The sequence below is a fragment of the Pagrus major genome, chromosome 20, assembly GCF_040436345.1.
Source record: "Pagrus major chromosome 20, Pma_NU_1.0".
Lineage (NCBI taxonomy): Eukaryota > Metazoa > Chordata > Actinopteri > Spariformes > Sparidae > Pagrus > Pagrus major.
The window spans coordinates 18528513-18551058 of record NC_133234.1 but is presented as its reverse complement, the minus strand read 5'-3'; the positions used below and the strand labels follow the sequence as shown (position 1 = coordinate 18551058).

General features: G+C 40.2%; 1 protein-coding gene and 1 long non-coding RNA gene across 2 annotated transcripts in view; one reads left to right on the top strand and one right to left on the bottom strand.

Annotated features, from left to right (window-relative positions):
- Positions 1 to 1065: 1065 nt before the first annotated feature.
- On the top strand, positions 1066 to 8079 carry LOC141015518 (carbohydrate sulfotransferase 3-like). Its single transcript, XM_073489628.1, has 3 exons — positions 1066 to 1280; positions 5437 to 5652; positions 5825 to 8079. Exons 2-3 carry the CDS (start codon positions 5573 to 5575, stop codon positions 7059 to 7061), a joined length of 1317 nt encoding a protein of 438 aa, XP_073345729.1. The 5' UTR covers positions 1066 to 1280; positions 5437 to 5572; the 3' UTR covers positions 7062 to 8079.
- A 9278-nt stretch (positions 8080 to 17357) lies between these two features.
- Positions 17358 to 22546, bottom strand: part of LOC141016113 (uncharacterized) — a 68434-nt gene continuing 63245 nt past the window's right edge. Inside the window, exon 3 of the long non-coding RNA XR_012180576.1 lies at positions 17358 to 17762. This is a non-coding gene — a long non-coding RNA (uncharacterized lncRNA). The remainder of the gene's footprint in view (positions 17763 to 22546) is intronic.

Sequence of the window (22546 nt, the reverse complement as noted above, 5' to 3'; positions counted from 1 at the left end):
AAGAGTGATGCGTTCATGTTGTAACCTGTCAAGGCGGAGCTAAGTTTAAACACTTTATATATTGCAAGAAATAATGTTTTATTAAATGATCTTATAGGGTTTTTTAATCTGAAAATTAACAAATTACAGTGGTCACATAAATTTAGTAGAGTAAAAAGTAAGCTATATTTCATCTTGAAAGTACAATAACAACAACACTTCTTGAGTAAATTACTTGTATATTATTTGGATTTAATTTAATTCACTAAAAATCATGTTGTAAGCAGAATCTGTTGTGGTGGCCATTTGTCAAAAAAAAAAAAAAAAAAAATCTAGCTCAAACTTTAAAATGCAAATCAAAGAGCCACTGCTGCACCATGGGCTTGTATTGTATGCAGGTAAAATAAGTTCAATGTCCATTCAAAGTTCTTCTTCTGGTTTTCATGGTTTATTTTTCCAAAAAGCAAGCAAGCGAACAAATAACAGGAATCCCGCATAGCTCTCCTGCACTGGTACAAAAAACAAAACAAAAACATAGGCCCACCCAGGTGCATCGTGGCCCTACACCTATCCTTCTCTCTATATAACCCTGGGTGCCCACAGTGTTACTGTGTTGAAATCCCCAAACAAAACAAAGTACTAACTCGACTAAACTTAACGTGCTAAACAATAATTTAACTAAACTTCAACATCCAACATCTGTAAATGTTATCCATCTATACACCTACAACAAAACTCAATATGCACATTGCGTTTTCTCCACTAGGTGGAGTGCTTACCTCTTCTTTGGCTGCGACTACATCCACCACTAAAAACAGAAAAATGGACCTAAATAACAGCATCATAACAACAGTATCAGACCAACACCTTGTTATTCACCCTGACATTGTTTCTCATGTGGTTTCAGTGTATAAGGTTGTTTGATATTATGTTATTACAGTAGAAACGGGGGGGTCTGTGTGGGGGGGTGGTGACTGTGCGCCTCCTGCCTGAAGCTCCGCTCCTTTGGACCAAACTTTGCCATGTGATTCACTGAGTCGCAACTGTTGCACAGACTTATCATTCAGTTCACTGAGCAGCCTGACCTGCAGCCTCCCCAAACATGATCCCATCTCCTCCGCAGGCTTTACTCACTAAAAGCAGCCAAGCTACTCTTCACGGATCGGGCTGTTTTTTGCTGCACATGTGAAGTTTTCCTCGGGATGTAATGGAATTAATTTGTGTCCGGAGTCGCTCTTTGACGAAAAGGCTGCTGACGGATGAACACAAGCGGACTTCAGACTGCGCAGCTCATCATGATGGTGGGTATGGAGAGCGCACAAGCTGTTCCTTCTATAATTAACCAAAACTTAGAAACTAATCATATCACATGAGAGGACTGTTAAGCTCCTTTAACACCCGAGAACTCACCATAAAACTGTTACATGAAAAGGACAGTGACTTTCATCATGGGGCTTTTTCTTTATTTATTAAGAAAGCATGACTTGTTTGTCCAGTTTGTCCTTTTGACCTTTAAAATGCAGCGCATGCTCTCCAGAGACTAACCACTGTGGCATTAACAGTAGCTGGGGTTTTCCCCCATTAATCTTTCAATTCAACCTGATTATAAATCAGCAGTTGCAAAGTTGTATGCCAACACCTTTTACGTACAAATGTGCTGCATGCTCTCTCCAAGTGCAAAAATCACCACATTGTCCCAAACAGATTAAACCAACAAGCATGAATCTCGCCCACACTCTGAGCTTAATTAAACCTGTTGCCTGCATGCCATACTCCTCTACTCCTCCAACACCCTGACTGATCCAGCTCAGCTGTCTCTTCTGAGAAAATGTCAAGCTGGCCCTGCATTTATTCACAGTTTATTAAAAAGTATAAGCATGTGCCATTTGATTAAAGACTTTTAGGTAAGAAACAAATACAGTATATACGAGTATTTATCATAAACCTAGACAAAAGTTTAACCCGCCTTTTTAAATGTGAATACACTCATTAAACTGCCAGAAATCATGGCGACAACAACTATTTTAAAGTTGCCTGTGAGTCTAAGAACTGTCACTATACCAGCAGTTAAACTGACCAGACTCTCCAATCAAATGGCCTGATTGAGAGGATTGGGAGGGTTACTTTAAAAATGTATTCTGATACCTGTTAAAAAATGTAGTCAGTAACCTAATCCAAGTATCACTATAATTTAGTAATGTAACTTGGTTACTTTCCGTTACTTTTGGATGACCTCAATATCAAACATATGCAAATAAAGACAAGAGGACATACTTATCAAGATTACTTTTATTTCATCTCAATACATGAATTGTAATCCTTTCAGAAATCCCCTTTTTTTACTGAATGTATCTTTTTTTCTGTAACTTTAACAGTTAACCTTTTTTGTATCCTAATCATGTAATCCCGTTGCATGTATTACATTACTCACCAAGGCTGATGATTGAACACATCCCACTTTGTTTTAATTTGGTATGTGGCTAAGGTACTCATGAGATAATACGCTACATAAAGATAGAAAGTAATGCACTATCGCAGTGTATGTGTGTCTGTATCGTGACTGTGAATTGAGTAAAATGCATCCTTTTTTTATATGATCATGATGTGCTTTGTAGGCCATGTGACATTTTAATTTGCACTATAGTAACAACAGCCTTCAAATAAAATAAATGTAGCTTAGTACAAATGTACTGTACAGTGTTTCATTCACTGATTTAGGCTATAACACTGCCCTTCATAACAAACAAACATTTTACAAAAATAGATATCACAGTATAACCGGTGTCAGAAAATGACAGTTGACACATTTCTACCATCGCCCAATCTTATTCAAACTTTGGTATTTTCCAGTCTGTTATTTTTGTATCTGGAGACACATCATCCTGTAATTATCACGCCTACATACTGTGTTTCAGGGTGGACTCCTTTTTTCTGCCTTAAATGAAAAACAGGATTGGCATGTGATATATACTGTATGATATACGCTCGCAATATCTCAGACAAAGTGTGCTGGGTGGTGTTTTTAATTTGTCTTCACATACGATTCAACATTAAATAAAAGGCGGCTATTAAAAGCATTTGTAGCGAGATGATAAATGGTACAGTGGCGGTTTTGTTATGAGCAGATGATCAAAAGTGTCATATGCCTCAGTGGTTTGTGAATATTCAAGAATGTCCGCTCATGTGTGTGTGTGCATTTTTTTTTTTTTTAGTTTCACACAGCAGATGCAATAAGCTGAGATAATTGGTGTACATCTAATTTACCACACAAATGACAAAACCTCAGACACACTTATTTTCATGATGAATTGTTTATTTTAAAATCACATATGGAGAGAGCTAAAACTGCTTAAATACATACTCAATCCTACGTCTTATTCGTTAGGCCAAATCACTTTTGGTGTTTGTCTTAATTTGTTCAGGTGCAGCCACAGTAGAAGAAAAACTACTGCTTTAGTACAACTGCGGATTTACTCAAATCTTTTGTTAGTTTTCAGACAAACTGTGACTGTTTTTGTTAAACGACCACTAACGGCTTAAGGACTAAGTAATTTCCTTGGGTGCAGCCGACTATCTAACCACTTCTACATGACTTGTAACATCCAGGGGCTTAGTCACTGACCCCTGTGACGTGTGAGTGACCTGGGAGTTTATGTTCTGCGATCTCAGCCCAAAGGAGGTTTAGAGTCACTCCTGTGTAAAGAGACCTTTGTGGTTGTGGCATGCGGCAGGGTGGTGCAAGACAGAGCTGATTTTTCCTCCTCCTGAAAATGTGTCTCAGTGCACGGGCCGTTCACCTTTTCATTACACGTCGTTCCACGTCAACAGTGCTCTCTATTGGAGCTGTAAACTTCCCATTCCCTTCTCGGAGAATTTCACAGCCAGTGTCCAACCCATTCCCTGTGTTGCGACTGCACTCTTTTGGCCTGCAGCTTCTGTGCTCGAAACTGGACAAAGGTTGCAACAGGATGTGAGAACTGGACCTCCAGACCTGGTCATGTATCAGGCTTCTCGCTTCCACCACAGCGCTGCATGTTTCGTGACATGACTACCTGACTGTAGTGAGTGAAAAGGTCGGTCTGTTGCTTGCGGCTCTGCTGATTAATAGCAGCAGTTTCGCTAATGCGTCGGCCCCCTGAGCCTAGACCTGCAAACGTTTAACAGTGATCCATTAGAAATCTCAGACACACTCAGGTTACTGTGTGTAGCACCTGACAGATCCAATAAACAAATGTTTTCACAAACCCAGACGTCTGATTCAGGACGTAAAAAGAGCCACTGTACACCCCAACTTTTAACCCCCGGCATTTTTGTGAGCACACATGCCAATTTCCTCAGGGTGTCTCTTTTGCTCGTGCTGTGTTATTGACCCTTTCACTGACAGACAGGGTAAAGTAGGATTATGTTCAAATCCAAAGATTAGTCAGGGATCTGAGCCAAGCTAACATTATCTTAGAAGTTAAGTAATATCAATCTTTTAGGAATGTGCAAGACATACCCAAATAGGTATCATTAAATCCACTCTTATCTTCTTTGAATGCCCTCTATAGACCAACAGATGTACTGAGTGGCCTGCAGGCTCAGAGCTCTACAATTTATAGCTCAATGACAAGCAGGCTTTCCCCTTCAATTTCAGCCCTGTGCAGTTATACCTCTCAGTGTTTGGACATGTGTCCCGCTCAGTCAGTGTTTTAGAAGCACAAAGGTATATTATGAGGAAGCAGCAAGCCATTAGACCACCACCAGATGGTCTACTGTACCAGTAACCTATGTCACTGAGGACCTCTGTTGAAAAGATCTCCTCCCAGTGTTGACATGGAGGAGCAGCTGGCAGTTTGGACCACAGGCTGCTCTGCTACCTATCAGTGGGAGGTTGGGATTATCATTCTAACGCAGGCAGGCAGCTTTACGGTAGTGGAATTACAGTTTAATTACAAAATTGTGCTTGATTGCAGTTGTCTCTCCCCCATTCTTTAAATAACTTCTGTAAAGACGGACTCATAAACACTGTTTTTCATTGTGCACCAGCCTTCAGTCTTGCATGGTGGGTGGGCATGTTCCTGAAATGCACTGGTGCACTTACAGATAACAAGGACTTCCTCGTGGGAAGAACTGGCTTAGATTCCAGTACAACACACTCAGCTACTTTCTATTCTTACCTTTTTTAGATATGATTTTTTTTGTCTCAGTAAATGTCTCCATGACTGGTTTTTGCAGAATATACAGTGGTGATGTGCACGCCGAACAAATACAGGAACAAACGAGGGATGACTCTGCATCACAGTGCAGTTTAAGAAATGCAACAATGAGCTGTCAACTTCCCCATTTCCATGAGTACTTTAAACAAATAGCTTAAAGAATTTCGACATAAAGAATTGAGACAGAAGTAGTTACTCGCAGCCATGCTCAAATGTGCAAAATGTGTAACTGACAGGTTGATGTTCATTTCATTTATAGGATGAAACATCGCCTACAACGGGGAATACAAATAACTGGAAGGCTCTTTAAGAAGGCGACTGGAGACTTGCAAGATTGGCAGAACCTATTAAGAAGCAGTCTGTAAAAGCACATCCAGGCACAGCTACATCCAAGAATGAGGATCAAATACACAATATACATCGTCTTCTTTGTGACACTTGTTATCATTGAGAAGGAAAACAACATTATCTCAAGGTAAGTCCATTTCGGTGATGAATGGAGTGTTTTGTGATTTCCAAAGGATTTAGGAGTGTTTTTCTTTTTTTTTTTTCAACAGAAAATTACTGCAAAAAATGTTAAGTTAAATAACAAGCCTTTGACTTCTTTTCTGTCAACTTTTAACTCTGTGATTCCTCTCATCCTCCAGGGTTTCAGATAAGCTCACCTTAAAGCAGACCCCCCAGACCCCTTTACCGCCCAGTGGTTTCTCCCACATGCTGCTGAAGCACAATGGTTCCTTAACCTCAATCAGCAAGATGGACTCTGCCTTCACGTTGATGAAGCGGCGCCTGGAGAACTTCAGCGAGCACCAGGGGGTGGTGAGGAGGGGCAGGAAACACATCCTCCTGTTGGCCACCACCAGGACGGGCTCCTCGTTTGTGGGCGAGTTTTTCAACCAGCAGGGCGACAACATGTTTTACCTGTTCGAGCCGTTGTGGCACGTCGAGAAGATGCTGACCCTGGAAACTGGTGGCACCAATGCCACAGTGGCAGCGAAGGCGTACCGTGACGTGCTCCAGCAGCTCTTCCTGTGTGACTTCTCCCTGTTGGAGAGCTTCATCGAACCCCTCCCTGTCGACCACATCACCCCTGCCCTCTTCCGCAGGGAGTCCAGCATCTCTCTGTGCGAGGACTCGGTCTGCAGCCCCCCAATCAAAGGAGTCTTTGAGCCTTATCACTGCAGGACCAGGCGCTGTGGGCCCCTGAACCTGACCATGGCGTCTGAGTCCTGCCTCCAAAAGGAGCACAGGACCATCAAGTCAGTGAGGGTGCGCCAGCTGGAGACCCTCCGTCCTCTGGCCGAGGACCCACGTCTTGACGTAAAGTTCATTCAGCTGGTTCGGGATCCTCGGGCTGTACTAGCCTCCCGCATGGTGGCCTTCGAAGCCAAATACAAGAACTGGAAGCAGTGGGCTATGGACGGGGACGTGCCCATTGATGACGATGAAGTCAGAAAGCTGAAAGGGAACTGCGACAACATTAGGATGTCCGCTGAGATCGGCCTGAGACGGCCACCGTGGCTGCGCAAGCGTTACATGCTGGTTCGGTACGAGGACATTGCTCGGTTCCCCATGAGGAAGGCCACGGAGATGTACAAGTTTACTGGAATCCCGTTCACTCCACAAGCGAAATCCTGGATCCTGAGGAACATCCAAGCCTCTAAGAAGGCCAGCGGTGTTTACTCAACACAGAAAAACTCCTCAGAACAAGTAGAGAAATGGAGGTTCAGTTTACCATTCAAAATAGCCCAGGTCGTACAGAAAGTGTGTGGGCCGACACTGAAGCTTTTTGGGTATAAATCTGTCAGCAGTGAAGAAATGCTAACAGACAAGTCTATTAGTCTGATTGAGGACAAGATGTTCAACTTTTTAACACAAACATGAACCTGAACTCTGAACCCTGATGCAGGAAAAAACAATCTTTTGGAAAATTCTGGATATTTATTAGGGTCTTTTATGCTGATACCGAGAGCTTTATGTTTTCTGACTGTGCTATTTAAAGCTTTTTACTATTTAAAACAGTTTGATGAAGAAAATGATTGTTGAGAGGAAAATACATCTAAAGGTTTCGATTATTGAAGCAAGGGTGTTTGAAACAATATGGATACTGTACATATGGGTATAGCAAGGTCAAAATAGAAAGCTATCTTTGTTTTTGCACTTTTTTCTCTGTTTATCGTTGGCTTACCCTGCGAGTCTGTCAAGATTTATTTCCTTAGCAAATATAGGAGGTCCTGGGGGAGATGGCTGTCGGTTTGTGAACAATAATGACCTGTTTCACACTTCCAGGAATCGCCATTAGTTATTTTTGTCTGGCAAATTCTGAGTTATAAGCTGCTTTTACACCAAAGAAACTTGAAATGTTTATGCATAGCCCAAAAAATGAATTGCTTTGTATAGCAATTCTCATGGCAGGAAGAGGAAATACCAATATTTTGCCAGGTAATTTCTACGCATGAGATTTAGAAGTAATGTCCCATGCTTATTTATTTATTTCTTCTCTTTGCTCAAAGTCATAATGACTCCAGCTTTGAATGTTCTCCACAGGTTCTTTTCCCCTCTGCAGGGGTACTTTTCTTGCACACGTATACTGTAGTTTGCTGTACATGCATGTTTGTAATTGGCCAAAAGTTGTTTGAAGTTGTCCTCGGCACTGTAAGGACCCATTCTGTAAAAACAGATGTTTACACTGCCACTGTATGCAAACATTCCAACTGCAGCTGGTTTGCAGGATTGTGCGAGGTTGGTCTGCAGGTCTCTGTCTGTTGACACAAGTCTCTTGGCTGGTGAAAAAAAAGAGGCCCTGATACTTTGGCCGGCCAGACAGTTTGCTGATGTTCCAGTCTGTTCCTTTGTGCATTTTGTTTGTTACAATAAACCTTCTTTTACATGAACTGTTAAACATCTCACTTTTGGCATCCTTAAATGTGGAAAAACTGTTATTCAGTTAACTTGTTCTGAAGGAGTTTAACATTCAAGCACAACTTCCTCATTCTGTCATCTTTGTCAGTCATCTTTTTTAATGATCATAAATGCTAAGCAACATAAACGGAAGCAAATGTGGCAGGAAGAAAAAGATAAAAAATGCGGTGAACAATAAAAGGAACACCTCTCAAGGCGGTACACAGTAAACTGTTCTCATGTATTCAATACAAGCTTCATAAAGCTTCTAATGGAGTATCTCACTTCAGACTTTAGTGGATGTCTGCTTGTTACTACAGTCTGTGTTTGCTGCGTTGTGTACCAAAAAGAAGGAACATTACATTAGCAAATAGGAACGGTGGGCACAAGTTGACCCACCGACACTGAAAGAGCATTCACAGATTATTTGCCTGACAACACGACAAACTCCGGCCTCAAAAATACCCACAGTTGAGTCAACATCTCCAAGAGTCCACTGCCAGCTAGCAGCTCTGTGAGGCAAATGCTAACATCAGCATGCTAACATGCTCAGATTGACAATGCTAACATACATACATGATGATGTTAAGCAGTTTGATTGATAACCATGGTCACGCTGTGGTTATTTGGCCATAAAACAAACTATTGGACTAATTGAAACTGACCGGATTTTGGCACAAGATGAAGGAGTTTTCATTTATCCCGAGGGGAACATGAATGTGTGTACCAAATATAATGGCAGTTCACATGATAGTCATGCAAAACCACAAAAGTCAGGCCATCACAAAGTCAGTAGGATTTATCCTTTGGGCACCAGGGACATCTGTACCAAACTTCATAGCCATTCCAGCAGATATTGAGACGTTTTAGTCTGGACTGAAGTGGTACAACGACTGAACGAAACTACTCTGCTAACATGTCTAAAAACAAAATTAAAATTAAAAAAGGAAGTTGTGGTTGGGCTAAAAGGAAGTGTATATGATGTGTTGTTGACCACATTGGAAAGCAAAAGCCCTGCTTTTGGGAAATGTGTGGGTTGAGGGGGTTTCCGAAGCTATTCGACCATGTGACAAGCACTTTCGATAGCGTATAGTGGCACCTAAAGCTATTCTTATTTGCTCGATTGCTATAAAGACTTCTATCGGTGGATTCACATGTATTTGTTGAGCTGTTTTGTGCTTTATGCAATAAAGAACTCTATATATAGAATAAACACACAGTTGTGAAACACAACCACTCACTGTTTTCCAAACTTCTTTACGTTTTGTTAGAGTGGTTAATTGAAGTGTACCTGGAGTCTTTGGCCCTACCTAAACCAAATGTTTAAGCTTTCTGCACACTGAGTAGTTTGTCTCTTAGGAGGCAAGACGGAGGGAGGCTGTGGAGGCTGCCTTGACTTTCAGTGTGTTTACCACTGCGGGCCCGGCTATTTAAGTCTGCAAACCTAGTAATTACCTCAACTTTACATATAATGTGGTCCAAGTCATTTTCGTCCACCTGACCCCACCCGGTTACAGAAATGCAGGAAAGCTGTCCTTCATAATCTTTCTCTTTCTGCCTGGTTCAATCTCTTCTACACAAGAAGCAACTTTTTATTCAAATACTTATGAATTCAATCATCTGAGCTCTCACACGTTGCACAGCAAAGCCACATCAGTGATCCTGAAGTACATTTACTCATATCAACAGATCATTATCTGGTTAGTTTGGGGCTGGCTGTTCTATTTTAATGAAAAGTGTTCCCAGGTCTGCAGCGTCTCAGTCTAATGAGGAGAGATTCAGCGTTTATAAACTCTTATATTGGAGTGGCTTTATGTGGGACGTGTGGAGGGTGGAGTAACTGTATGGTTGGAGCAAATATAGAATAACCACTTTCCACTGAATTAAAGCCTTCCCACCCCCCCTCTGCAGTAAAATGAGGGCACTTAGGTAACCCCACCCTCCTACTCTGTTATATGGTGCCCTGCCACATCAACCATGAGGGGTTTCAAATATGCAAAAGAGCCCGGGCAGAGGATCCAAACGATGCCATGCTGTATTATCTGTGATAAACAGACACAGAATTGAGTCAATTCAGACGTGTCTAGGAGCTACGCATAAAACTCGTGCTGTTGCAGACGATAATGATGGTTGAGGAGGAGACATAAATCTAAATACACAGTAAATCATCTCACACTGAGGAATGCAATTCATAAAACTCAGGTTGTTGCATGAGATAATGAGTGTCTGTGCGAGGCGCGGGCGCAGAATTTCAATGCACAAAGCTCACTGTATGCAGCTGATGAGTGATGAGGAGACAAATTAAGCAGTTTTCATCCGCCATATAAAACCAGTGTATTGGAAATGTCACCATTATTGAGTTTTCTCTCATCTTTGACCATTTCCCAACTATACATACAATCCATATGGGCTGTTTTCCAGTGTATCAGCAGAAGTTGCATAAAGCCCTGTGTTGCATAGGAAGCACTTCTTGGCTAATATCATGCTGCTTCAAATAAAACGCTGCCAATAAAACCTGTTTTTCGCAGCCATTTATTGACATGGGATCAAAAGTCACGTGAGCTGTCTCGCTGTTATTAAAGCCAGACATTTTTCTAATTTTGAGCTTAAACAGGAAATGGTAACCTGGGGATTTATGAGTTTCTTTGTGCACATATACTACCATAGACAGACATCAAAGATCTAATGTGGTTAAGTTTTCCTGCCACGGCTGCACTGATGCGTTTGCTGTCAACACAGCTAAAAGCAGTGCAGAAATGAGAATGAAAATTGGCTTCTTGCATACACAGAATAAACTTATCAACCTTGTGCAAAAATGTTATCTGCGTACTTCCCTCGCTGTCTTCTTTATCTATGTCGATTCATCATTCAGCAGGAAGTCAGCAACTGTTTCATTGTGACACAGAAGGCTTTTGAAATCACAATTGTCCAACTTGACCTAGAGATATTAATCTTTTTTTTTATCATGATTCACAGAACTATTGAGAAACATTTTAAAATTTCTTTGTAACATAAATACCACAACTTGTTTTTGTTTTCTTTGTTTTTTGAGTTCTCCCTTGTGGCTGACCACGCCGTAAAAGCCATTGACAGGACGGAAATGGACACCAATTTTCTCTGGATTTAGATTCAGCAAAACATGTGAAGAGTGCCCCTGAGACGTGGGCAGAGGCTCGAGCTGTCTGACCATTGTAGCCACCAAAACGTATAAAGACACGAAATAACAATAATTGTAATGACTGTGGTAGCTTAAAAAAAATGCAGTAACCAGCTGTTATCCATACAATACAATTCTTATGTTTTCTGTGAGGTGTTTGCCAAAAATGTGCTGCTAAAAACAATCTGAAAAACTGACTTCTTTAAAAATATATGTGTAACTCGATCACAGTTTACATTTGAAGTTTGTTGATGCTCTAATCATCTCAGAAGATGACCTGTGAGAGCACCAGAGGCCATGTGACATGTGATAAACACCAGGAATTTTCTAGCGAAATACTGTGTAATCTTGGACTTCCCTACTTGGTTTTCTCTTGGCTGCATTTGTTTTCACTGGAACACACTTTATCATTTCGATTATGAGCTCAGTGTTTGTGCAGCACTGCCAACCCCTCTACCCAGTCCCACAAGAAACCCTAAAGCATTACTCCCACTCTAAATTTAGATATCTATCCTGGTTTGAAATGCCAAGGATATTCCTTGGTTTAGGCCATCCAGCATGACATTTAGCTTCAGTCAGCCTCCAGCAGTACAAACAATGGCTTTGTGGGTGAGGGGAGAGTTTAAGTAAACACTTGGGGTTAGGTCAGCAGGTGGTGCTGAGTAAACAAGACAACAATGCACTGCTCTGATTCTCAGTGAATAGGTGTCATTCCTATATTTACTTACCTTTTCTCCCTTTTTTTTGGTGTAAATACAATCGTGATACGTACATTTCAAACCAACATTCCTTCCTGAGAGGATTCAAAGCTACAAAATGTATTACTGCCATGCCAAAAAACAAAAAAATGCAGACCATTTAGGATTTTCTACATTCCATTAGGCTGGTGCTATTAACCAGAATCAGAAAGAAAACAAGTTTAATTTTTCCACTTAAACTTATTTTAATCACGTAAAATAACAGCATAATTTCTTGGAATGCCTGACTGTCATGAAAATACAGCATAGCTCAAATAAAATGAGCCTACTGTAGGTTTCTTGAGTACAAGATGTGCCACCATTTGCATGTTAAATTAAGGTCTGTGAAAGAACTGTTTCCACAGCCAGTTCTGGTGGGCATAACACAAAGCTTCAGTCTTCCCTTACATCAATACCTCCTTTTGTGTCAGCAGCAAGCCAGAGCGAAGAGGTCTTTAAAAAAATTTAGAAGTACTGAATGGGTCGCTCCATTTGTCCCACTCTGCTGGCTTCGCTCCAAATACAGAGTAAGTGCCTTTCTACTGCCACTATTAGTCACAATAAAACAGGCATTACAGTTTAGGGCTAAAAGGAGCAGAAGGAGCATTTACCAATTTGATGTTGATGCATTTACCAATTATAGATTAATCTCCAGCCTCAACTGTGTAATAACAGGCCTTTTCTTTTTTGACGTAACAGATGCCATGAGAGCGCCGACCATGTGAGGCTGTTGCGTGGTTGCCACAGATTAAAGGATCCAATAAAGTAAAAAAAAATGTCTGTCAGTAGACCAGAATCACCACCGGAAGTATCCATTTTTACATGCAGGAAATGATGGTGGAGAAACTAAACCACAGCCATTCCGAAAATCAAAATTGTGGCCTTTTATTCCCACCTTTTCCCTCACTTTGAAGTTTCCCAAAGGAGAAGCTGCAGACACAAAGAGTCATTTGTGTTACTCATAGCGTATCATGCACCACTAACCGAGGAACGGAGACCGTTTATTTTGAGTATAAGTGGAGCAATAATTACAGACTGTCGCGCCCTATTGTGGCATTCAGGATTTGGAGTTGTCATAGCAAACATTATTATACTGTGATAATTTTAATATGGGTCAGTGATAAAAATAGAGCTATGGGCTGTATTAATGATATGATTTTGGCCACATTTGACCACAAACCACAGTGCTAAAAATAACAATGGATGCACCCCTATACTGTGTGTCATGCCACAGTAGGACAGTGTGTTGCGCATAAAAGAGGATCATATAGAAATTTGTCAAGTTTACCAACATTCAACATTTGTAATATATGGCCAGAATTTTAATTTAAGACATTAGAGAAAACTTGCATTTATCAACAAAATGTGAAGAAACAACAGTGTCGACATTATGTCAAGATGTCTTTGTATTCTGTTGCAGAGGTGTTGACTAAAGTTAGCATGCATATTCTTCCTATTACACCTTTCTTAATATGTATTAAGTGGCCACTTGTCAAATCTATGCTCATAACAAATAGGGGGCAGCATATCACCAGAGTAACTGCTGACTGCTGCTTGCTGTAATTCTGTCAGCTAGTTAGCTCAGTTAGCCGTGCAGCTAACGGTCTTGTTTGCGCACTCTGCCCTTACTGGGAGTTCAGAGCACCAGGGGAGAGTTGGTGTCGTTTAGACCCCTAGCACAGCAGCCTGCCTGGAGGAGGAGCGGGGATCGCTGGCACCAGAATGGGAAGATCAATGGACTCAAGTATGACAACAGGGAATACAGTACCAAGGCAATATATAGCGATTCCAACTAGGACTCTGACTCCAGGGACGACGAAGACAATGCTGGGACACCTCTGGAGACCTGAACTATACTATCAGACTGTCACCTCTTGAGGTAGAAAGTGGTATTATGAGACGAGGACAGACTAAACTGGGGCTAGCTGGTTAGCATGCTAACTTAAGTAGTTCTGTTGATAATTTTAGCTCATTTTTTCATTTTTTTATTGTTTTGAACAAAAAAAGTTACAATTTGCACCTTTAAATAGTTGAAAGTGATGATGAAAAGAATTCAAACCACCATCTAGAGGTATTTCTAACACATTCAGCCATAAATATATACAACAAACATACAATTAAATCCCTCACGGTTTTCTTCTCCCTCTGTCTTTTGTCTTGTTTCTATCTCTGCCACCTCTAAATATACATCGTATAAAACTGGGAGAAGAGTATACACTGCAGAAAACAAGTCAGCCCTTTCCACAGTGGCCACTCACTCTCTTTGATTGGAGCAGCAGGAAGAGAATATTTTCATACCTTTGCACCTCAGCCATTTCTCGTACACAGAGCTGCTCTATTTCTAGTGCACAAGGCTGAGGTCTTATACGGATGGTGGGTGCAGATAAAGTACGGGTAAAATTCCCCTCAGAGAAAAACATGTTATATAAAGAGGCCAAAGCGTCTAACAAGCTAACATTTACCTTCTCTTATTGCAAGATTCTTATCAAAAAAATGAGGTCTGTTCCCAAAAGCGCACCTAAATTATGTGCTCACATTGTTCCCATCCTAAGAACAGGTTCTGTCTCTGCCAGTGTGTAAATCGAGCTGGTATACAATACAATAGTATAATACAATAGGATTTCTTATAGGATTACCATCATACTTCTCTAAACAGACAAAGAGTTAAGACCCATTCCTGCTTTTATAAATTTGGCTTTTTAGTTATTGCATTCTGGTTTTGTACAGCTGCCCAGCGTGCCATAAGTATAATCTAGAAGTGTAAATTGAGGCTCCACTGTCCCAAATTTTCTTGGGCAAGACACTGAACCCTACAGGCCCTGACAAACAAGGCTGACGATCGGCTGTCAGCCAATGTCAGGACTGTCGGTGAGCGTCTGTAGCCCTAGTTGTTGTGGTGTGTGCTGCACCGTCGGCACTAGTCGGCCCTTGTCAGCTGCTTTATGACCAATTGAGCATGTTGCAAAGTGAATCAGTGCATGAGGAGAGAAACTGAAACAAAAAATCAGCCCATCGTATTATCCGTGATTTCACCCATTTAGCGTGCTTACTTCTTAATATCCTTGTGGTTTCCTTTTTTGAATGACAGACTACCACTAATTATTTAGAAGCTATTTGCATTTAATACAAATTAAAGATGTTTGTACATGCAATGAACACCTCCACTTCACTGTTGTGGCACGTTTTGCACTCTGTTGTGATATAACCAAGAATAGCCTGAACTTAAGCTGAAGCCAAATTTACTTGTTGATTTCTCCCTAACTGATATTTGTGAAAGAAAATTATCCATATTGATTAACTGACATCTTTGCGATTCAGTTAGTTATTCCTCACAAGTAAATGAGGCAGAAAGCCAATCATGATGGATATACCTAGCTTAACTCCTGCTAAGGTTAAGTACCTTAGAAGATCTTAGTAGCTGCGATCTCAGCTTCCGATTCAGGCTTAATTCATGTTATTTACTGGTCGTTAAGTTACCTTTAAATTACATCTTTAAATGTATTTAATTGTATGCTAATTTATTATCCTTTCCTTCTTATTATACTAAGCTGTAACTGTAAATAATCAAAATAATGTTTATTTGATTTTAAATGAACAAGAAGGCAGAAAGAAAACATTTTGAATGCACTTTTAGTAGCTTGTGAAGACAATCCAACAGCACAGTGCAGTTGTGGTTTCTATGGCTATGTCGTCTTTGGTAAACCTGAAAATTAACCTAAAAAAAATAAAAGCATTACAACCTTTTTATCTGTTATACAGTTTCTCAGGCAGCCTGAAAACAGTTATTTGCTCTCTGCCTTTGAAGGGCAGTACAGAAAAATGCTGTTTTTTGTTGCCGTGCACCTGCGTGTCCTGGCGAGGACACATTCAGGTGTGCATACTTTTAAACAAAGAACAGAGAAGACTTATATTATTATTTTTACTCGGGCAGGACAAACTGAACGGGTGCTGCACATACCGCCCAGGACAACCACCGCTGGCCTCACAGCAACATCGCCTGCAGCTACACAAACATCTGTGTGGCACTAGAATATGCAGAACAGGTGGTGAGGCCAAGACCCTTCATTAATGCCCGATGACAGATGAGCAGCAGCTGATTGGACTGAAGCCTCTCTTCTTATGACTGACAATGTGTGGTTTTGTGTTACAGTAAATATGCACTTAAAGGATTTTGGGTTCCAGAGCTGCCAGGTTATTGGTTCATTTGGAGTTCCACGAAAAAAAGACTATAATTTAAATCATTTTAAATGGCATCTGCATGTTATGATGTATATAGAGTATATACATGATATATATCATACATAGTTATTACAGGGCAGCTTGCCCAGTGTTTTACATTTTATGTTACATTCATTTGGTTTTATGCTACATGGAATGTTCCCCTTAAAATCAAAAACACATATTTTCACCTCTTACCTGTAGAGCTATTTATCCCTCCTGATTTTTTTGATGTAATCTGCCGAGTTTTGGAGATATCAGCCGTAGAGCTGTCTGCCTTCTCTTAAATATAAGATGGCATTCTGCTTTTGCTCAAAGTGCCAAACAAACACATTCGAAAAACTTAACTGCAATGTCTCTTTCCAGAAACCATGACCTCGATACTCAGCACCTTGCTGTGAGCAGTTTCATGTAGGAACTATTTTTTTTTTCTACCAAAAACCCACCGTATCACCACCAGAAACATCTACTCATGGACGAGAGACATGCTAAGTAAGCTAAATGTCATTACAGCTCAGTAGAGGAGGAAGCCATTAATGTTTAAATCAATCGCTGTCATGAGCACAAGCCTCTTGTCCGTGAGCAGATGCACTTTTCCTTCCGTACGGTGGCGAGCGTAGTTTGGTAGAAAGAAATTGGCTCCCACATTAATCTGATCACATCAAGGTCTGTGGATTGTCTTGAGTAACGAGGTCATGATTTCTGGATAGAGACATTGCTGTTGAGTGTTCTCAATTTGTTTTTTTGAACTTTTAGCATCACAAGCCGAGTACCATCTTGTTGCATTATATTCAAGAGAAGGTAGACATCTCTGTGAACTGTCCTTTTGAGCGACTTACATTTTTCACATTTCTGCACACTCATCTACAGCAGTTTGTGGCTCAGTCTCTTGCTCAAGGACACTTCTACATTTTGAGAGAAGAAGCAAGGCATCAAACCACCAAATACATTGCTTACTCACTCCATCAACAGCGCTTCAGCCGCCCTTTCCCCTCTCTCAGCCACCTTGGTACTTTTTTAGTTTGCGCAGGAAGGAGGCCCCTGCGAGGGGAGAGGCACACCTCTCTTTACTTTTCCAAGGGCAGGAACTCAGCTTTGAAGATGATGGAACACCTAGTTTCTTGTATTTAACATTTGGGAATTCTGGTTAAATAAACACTGACTTAGAGACGCACTTATCCAGTTTTACGTCATCAAGATTAGTCTGAAATGCACTGCACAGAGTTGGAACACAACATGTCAGCTTTGTCAAATAATAATCAACTTCTTTAAAATTGAACAGGATTTGCTGTGACATTAAGTGATGCAACACATACAATAAATTAGGAAATCTGTGGTTAAATTGCTTGACAAAATCCAGACAAAGTGTCAGTCAGTACCCACAGGCGACTTGGGCCTCTCACATGGCTCGTAAATGACCAGTTGCTCACACAGATGCTGCTAATCAAAACCTCTGGCAGACTGACGTGTAACCCAGTACCCTATTATCTGATGGCAGCAAGCTCGAAGCAGAGGGAGCTGTGACTGTGGCTCCAAGGGCCCCTCCAGCTGGGTCACATCGCTGACGTTTAGCTAAAAGAAAGATAACATGACACGTGATTGTAGTGAAGCAAAGTTGGATTTCAGTGCAAACACACAAATGATTATTTACTGACCTAAAATCTTGACTGACTCACAGGCAGTGAGTCACTTTATTGATCCTAAGGGGAATTTTGGCAACCAGTAGCTTTTACTAAACATAGTGCAACAATAATACCATAAGAGTAATGCAGTGCAAGATTTATTATTACTCTGAATGATATAACTTAAATCCAAATCGAAGATTAATATATTAACTAATACATGAGCAGATTGTACATGAGGCTAGCATAGCCAGTAAATGCAAGATGATTTCAAGAAAGGATAAAAAAACAAGGCTATGATGTTTTGGTTTCATCTGTACAGGTGCTCATCCAGCAGACCACAAATGGTTTATGCTCTCTAATTATCATGGATATTAAGTGTTAGATTAGATATTTTTCTGAATTTCTACAACTCTCATCGAAGCCATATGTTTTGTTTACTAAGAGGAGGTCATACAGATTTTTGGTTTCTGTCTACTCAACAATTCTCTCAACTCTACAATTTGTTTTTGTTATAAGGTTTTAAAATGCTTAGTAGAACAAATTCAAAAACTGCACACTGTATATAGTAAAAGTTTACCTTTGTAAACTAAAATTGTAAACTATTTGTCTTCTTGAGTTAATTACACAGATTTTGTTTGGAGCCATCACAAATGACCAAACGACACAACACGATTCTTCCTCTCAGTGAAGATTTATTGCGTATAAGTTGTTTTATTACAGCTGCAATGATTAGTCGAGTGAAATAAAATTAGTTGTCAACTGTTTCGGTAATCGATTAATCGTTCCAGCTTCTTAAATGAGAGGATTTGCTGCTTTTCTTTGTCATGTATGATTCTAAATGACTGTTGGTTGGACAAAAGAAGCGATTAAAAGACGTCTCCGGAAAATTGTGATGAGCCCCTTTCACAACGACTTTTTAGACTAAACAGTTAATCATGAAAATAACCAGCAGAGTAATTGATAAGTAAAATATTCCTTAGTTGCAGCCCTATCTTTATCATTAAGTTCAATATGGTCTCTCACAGTTATCCTATTTCATGTAAGGTAGCTTTACCTGTGTCATACTTATGGAGCTGAAATAATTCCTTTTGTTTTAATTAATGTCACTTGCATGCAAATTCTGTAATGTATAATGATTTCACATTGAATAATTATTATATTGATAAAATATTTTTGTAAATGGTTGTATACAGTATGTGTTACATGCAATAATGTATAAATACAGTACAGGATTCATACTTTACATTAAAGGATTTAGATTTTATGAAATGTAATATAATTTACAACGTGCAGCAAGTATGGAGATAAAAAAAAAACCTTTGTGCTGGTTTCAGTATGTGAACAAGTAATCAAATAAAACAGCTAATAAAACTTGAATATGTTCTGCTGTATAAACATTACAAATTATTTTTTTATTTGCTTTGGAGTTTTGCAAAGGGTTGTCTTGGTTACATCTCTTTCAGAGTTACTTTATTGGCATTAAGTTTTAGTTTTTGGGAGCAACACAGCAGAGAAACAACCAAAAAATACAAAAACTGATTAAATATTGATCGATATTACAGTTGATTTGACATCATTTGAAGAAATCCTTAAAATTGCATGATCAAAACAAAGATAAAACATATAATATGGGCCAAGTGACTGCCTTTATAGACTCTTTACTGGGAGAAACCAAAGCGAACTCTGTAAAGACAGAATTGCACCTCATAAAGAAAGATAATTCATATGTTTGTGTTTTGACTTGCACGTCAAACTGAACAGAGTAAACACCCACTGTGAGCCCCACAGCACAACTGCAGCCCTCAAAACTGCCTCCAAACTCCCAGTTTATGTGCAAACTTTAAATACAAGCGCAATCGCCAACCTTCAATTTAGCTTTGCAAGTAAAAACCGAGTGGCCCCTGGTTTTACAAAGTCAGTTATTTGAGAACCAAAATACAGCAACAGCTTTGAAAGAGTGACAAACCCCCAGTTCTATATACAACACTGTCTGGCTGGCTTGGGCGACATGCTAACAATTTACCAGAGAGACCACCGGAGGAAACCAGGGACACATGTAAAACCTAAACACACTAAACGTTTCTAAAAGTGTTTCAACTTGGGAATCACTGAGAAGAAACTTGTAAAATTCAAATATACAGATGACTTCCTTCTGTTTGAAAAGTGAATGTCAGCAGAGCCTCAGACTCCCAGTGGAGATACAGTATGTGTCTAGTCACCTTTTGTCCCTGTAGAGGTCAGTGTGCTCCAACATACAGCACTCATGACTTTTCTCTTCTTTCCAGCAGCAGCACAATGATTCATGCACTGTCATTACTCTCACTAACATATATTCTTAACTTCTTTGAGCCTCTCTGTGTGACATCATGTCGATCTTCCCTCCGGCAACTTTTATAGTCTTACAGCCTTGCTCATGCTTGGATATATTGCGCTGACAGATATATGGGAAACTGTGAAGTGACTCCACAAGCTTGTAAACACTTTTACTATTAAGAGAAAAAAAAGAGAAATATTTGATGTCGCCGTTACCCTTTACCCCTCTTCAGTTTTAAGCTTGATTGCGTGGCGGGGCTGGGAGCGCTTCCTGCTAATTCTGATGTCCCCTTGAATTTTCTGATGTGCTAAGTTTTCACAATGGCAGCCGCTACAACTACTCCAAGTCTTAATTGTGGCCGGCGAAAAAAAATTGTCACAGGCTTCCCTGTCTGGACCATCTGCATGGTTTCTACTATGATTGCTTCCTGATTTTCTATAGCAAGGAAGTGTGAGGAATTACCTCTTCAAAGGGATGTGTGCCCCACCAGCACTAATCCCCAGTTAATGGCCAGTAGAAGCAACAGACCCCAACAACCTCACATCCTGCAGAGGTTTCATGTACATAATTCCTTCGCCAGGTTAAAAAAGAACAAGTCCCGCAATCATAATTGCAGGAAGACGAGATCTATATCCTCTCCTCCTGATGTGGAGGCATAGTCAGAACCTCATTTAAAAAACAAGTCATTTTAAAAGCTGCATCTGAACTTGCTTCTCAGACAGGATTGTTACAAAATACCTCTTTTACTGTGTTTAAACATCACCAAAGCCAATAAAAAAAGACTGTAGTGGTAATTAATACTACTTTCTTTGTGGTAAGGCTCAGGCTGTTAGGGTGGTTTGTTCCAGTGGCTCTGAGAAACAAGCACAGCTCTCCCTGGTGGCCTCGAGCTGAACCATCAGACCGTAATTGGACTCACAACCCTCCAATTTACAGAATTAAGGAGAGACATCAGCCTGTCTTATTCTGCTGATTTGTGCTCCGAACAAACGCTTTTTTAAGACAGACTCCAGGACTCAAAGGCTGGGAGATTCTGAAATGTAGGCTCACTGCTACAAGTTTAAAATTCATTGATATTTAATAGGAATTTTGCTCATTTAAAGGGTTTCCCATTAAATAACTCACATTTTGCGGTGGAGTATTGACGCATGGAATCCTTTGCAGAAATAAAGGACCCCAATTAACGCTTTAGCGCTTCAAAGTCAAATATTTACTCTAATACAAGCACAATTAATTGGTGAAACATGGATGTTGCTGCTGCACACATGTAGAACAGATGCCACTGAGCCTTGGGGAAGCGCAAACACTTCACTTTCACGTCGCTGATCTCTCTGGCTGCTTTGCAATGATTTAGCATTTGTTCAAATTATTCAGACATCACAGTTTGCGCCATGTGACCTGTCAGCGCTCGTTACGGAGCGGGTGAGGCTGAGGGAGTCTGACACGCCAAGGCCACTGTAGGTGTTTGGAAACGCCAGTGTTTACAAGTAGATTTGTGCAAATTCAAGGTAATGTGTTAAGAAAATGCTCGTTAATGTTAATAATTGTGGTTTGAACATCATTTTATATCAAAATCAGGCTTGGTTACATGTTAAAAATGAAAGCTGTTGGAATATTTCAACAGCCTTCATGCTTTCCGATGTGTGAGTTATTTATTAATGTATACAGATGAAGACTGTGTTGATTTTATTTATACTACAGTAAGTAATTTCTCTGAGGTTGCAAACTCTTTGATTGGTAATTTCTGGATTATTTGTTCTCCTCTTCCAATATTTATACCCTCCGTGATGGATATCAAGACAGTTTTCAGCTAATGGTTGAAGATATCACACCCGAGCTCAACGAGGAGACCGTCCATTGGTCGAACCGCAAAATGTTGAATCTTTAATCGCCTCACCTTTTGGCTAATTCATAATTTAGTGAAGTGGGAGTGAAGCGTTTAGCTTTTCCTGGCTATGGCCCGCTAAGTGAAATGGTGTGGAAAGTGTGAGGTCATTAACCTGTTACAGGTATGTTCTCTCCTAATATTGGGGATAATGTATTCCAGCCGAGTGTGACAAAAAAGAGGGAGAACTCGTTCACAGGTAGGCGCCGGCAATTCGTTTTTTAGCAAACTTCATTTTAGAACATTAGGTTATGAAAAGTTAATATCGTTTTAATCAGGAGAGATATCCCCTCATATCTGGGTGAGATTTCCACTCTGCTGCTTGTCGACAGATAGAGGAAGAGTACAAGATAGTTTCCCATCATGCTCCTTTGCATATCACACTGTGTTCATTTATAGCACTGAATTCTAAACCTCGCCATTATTTCTTTGTCATTTGTCACTTAAATATTCTTCTTAAGGTAAGATTCCAGTCAAGAACATTTGTAAAACTGCTTATTAGTGACAACTCCCTTCAATACTAGTTTGTATA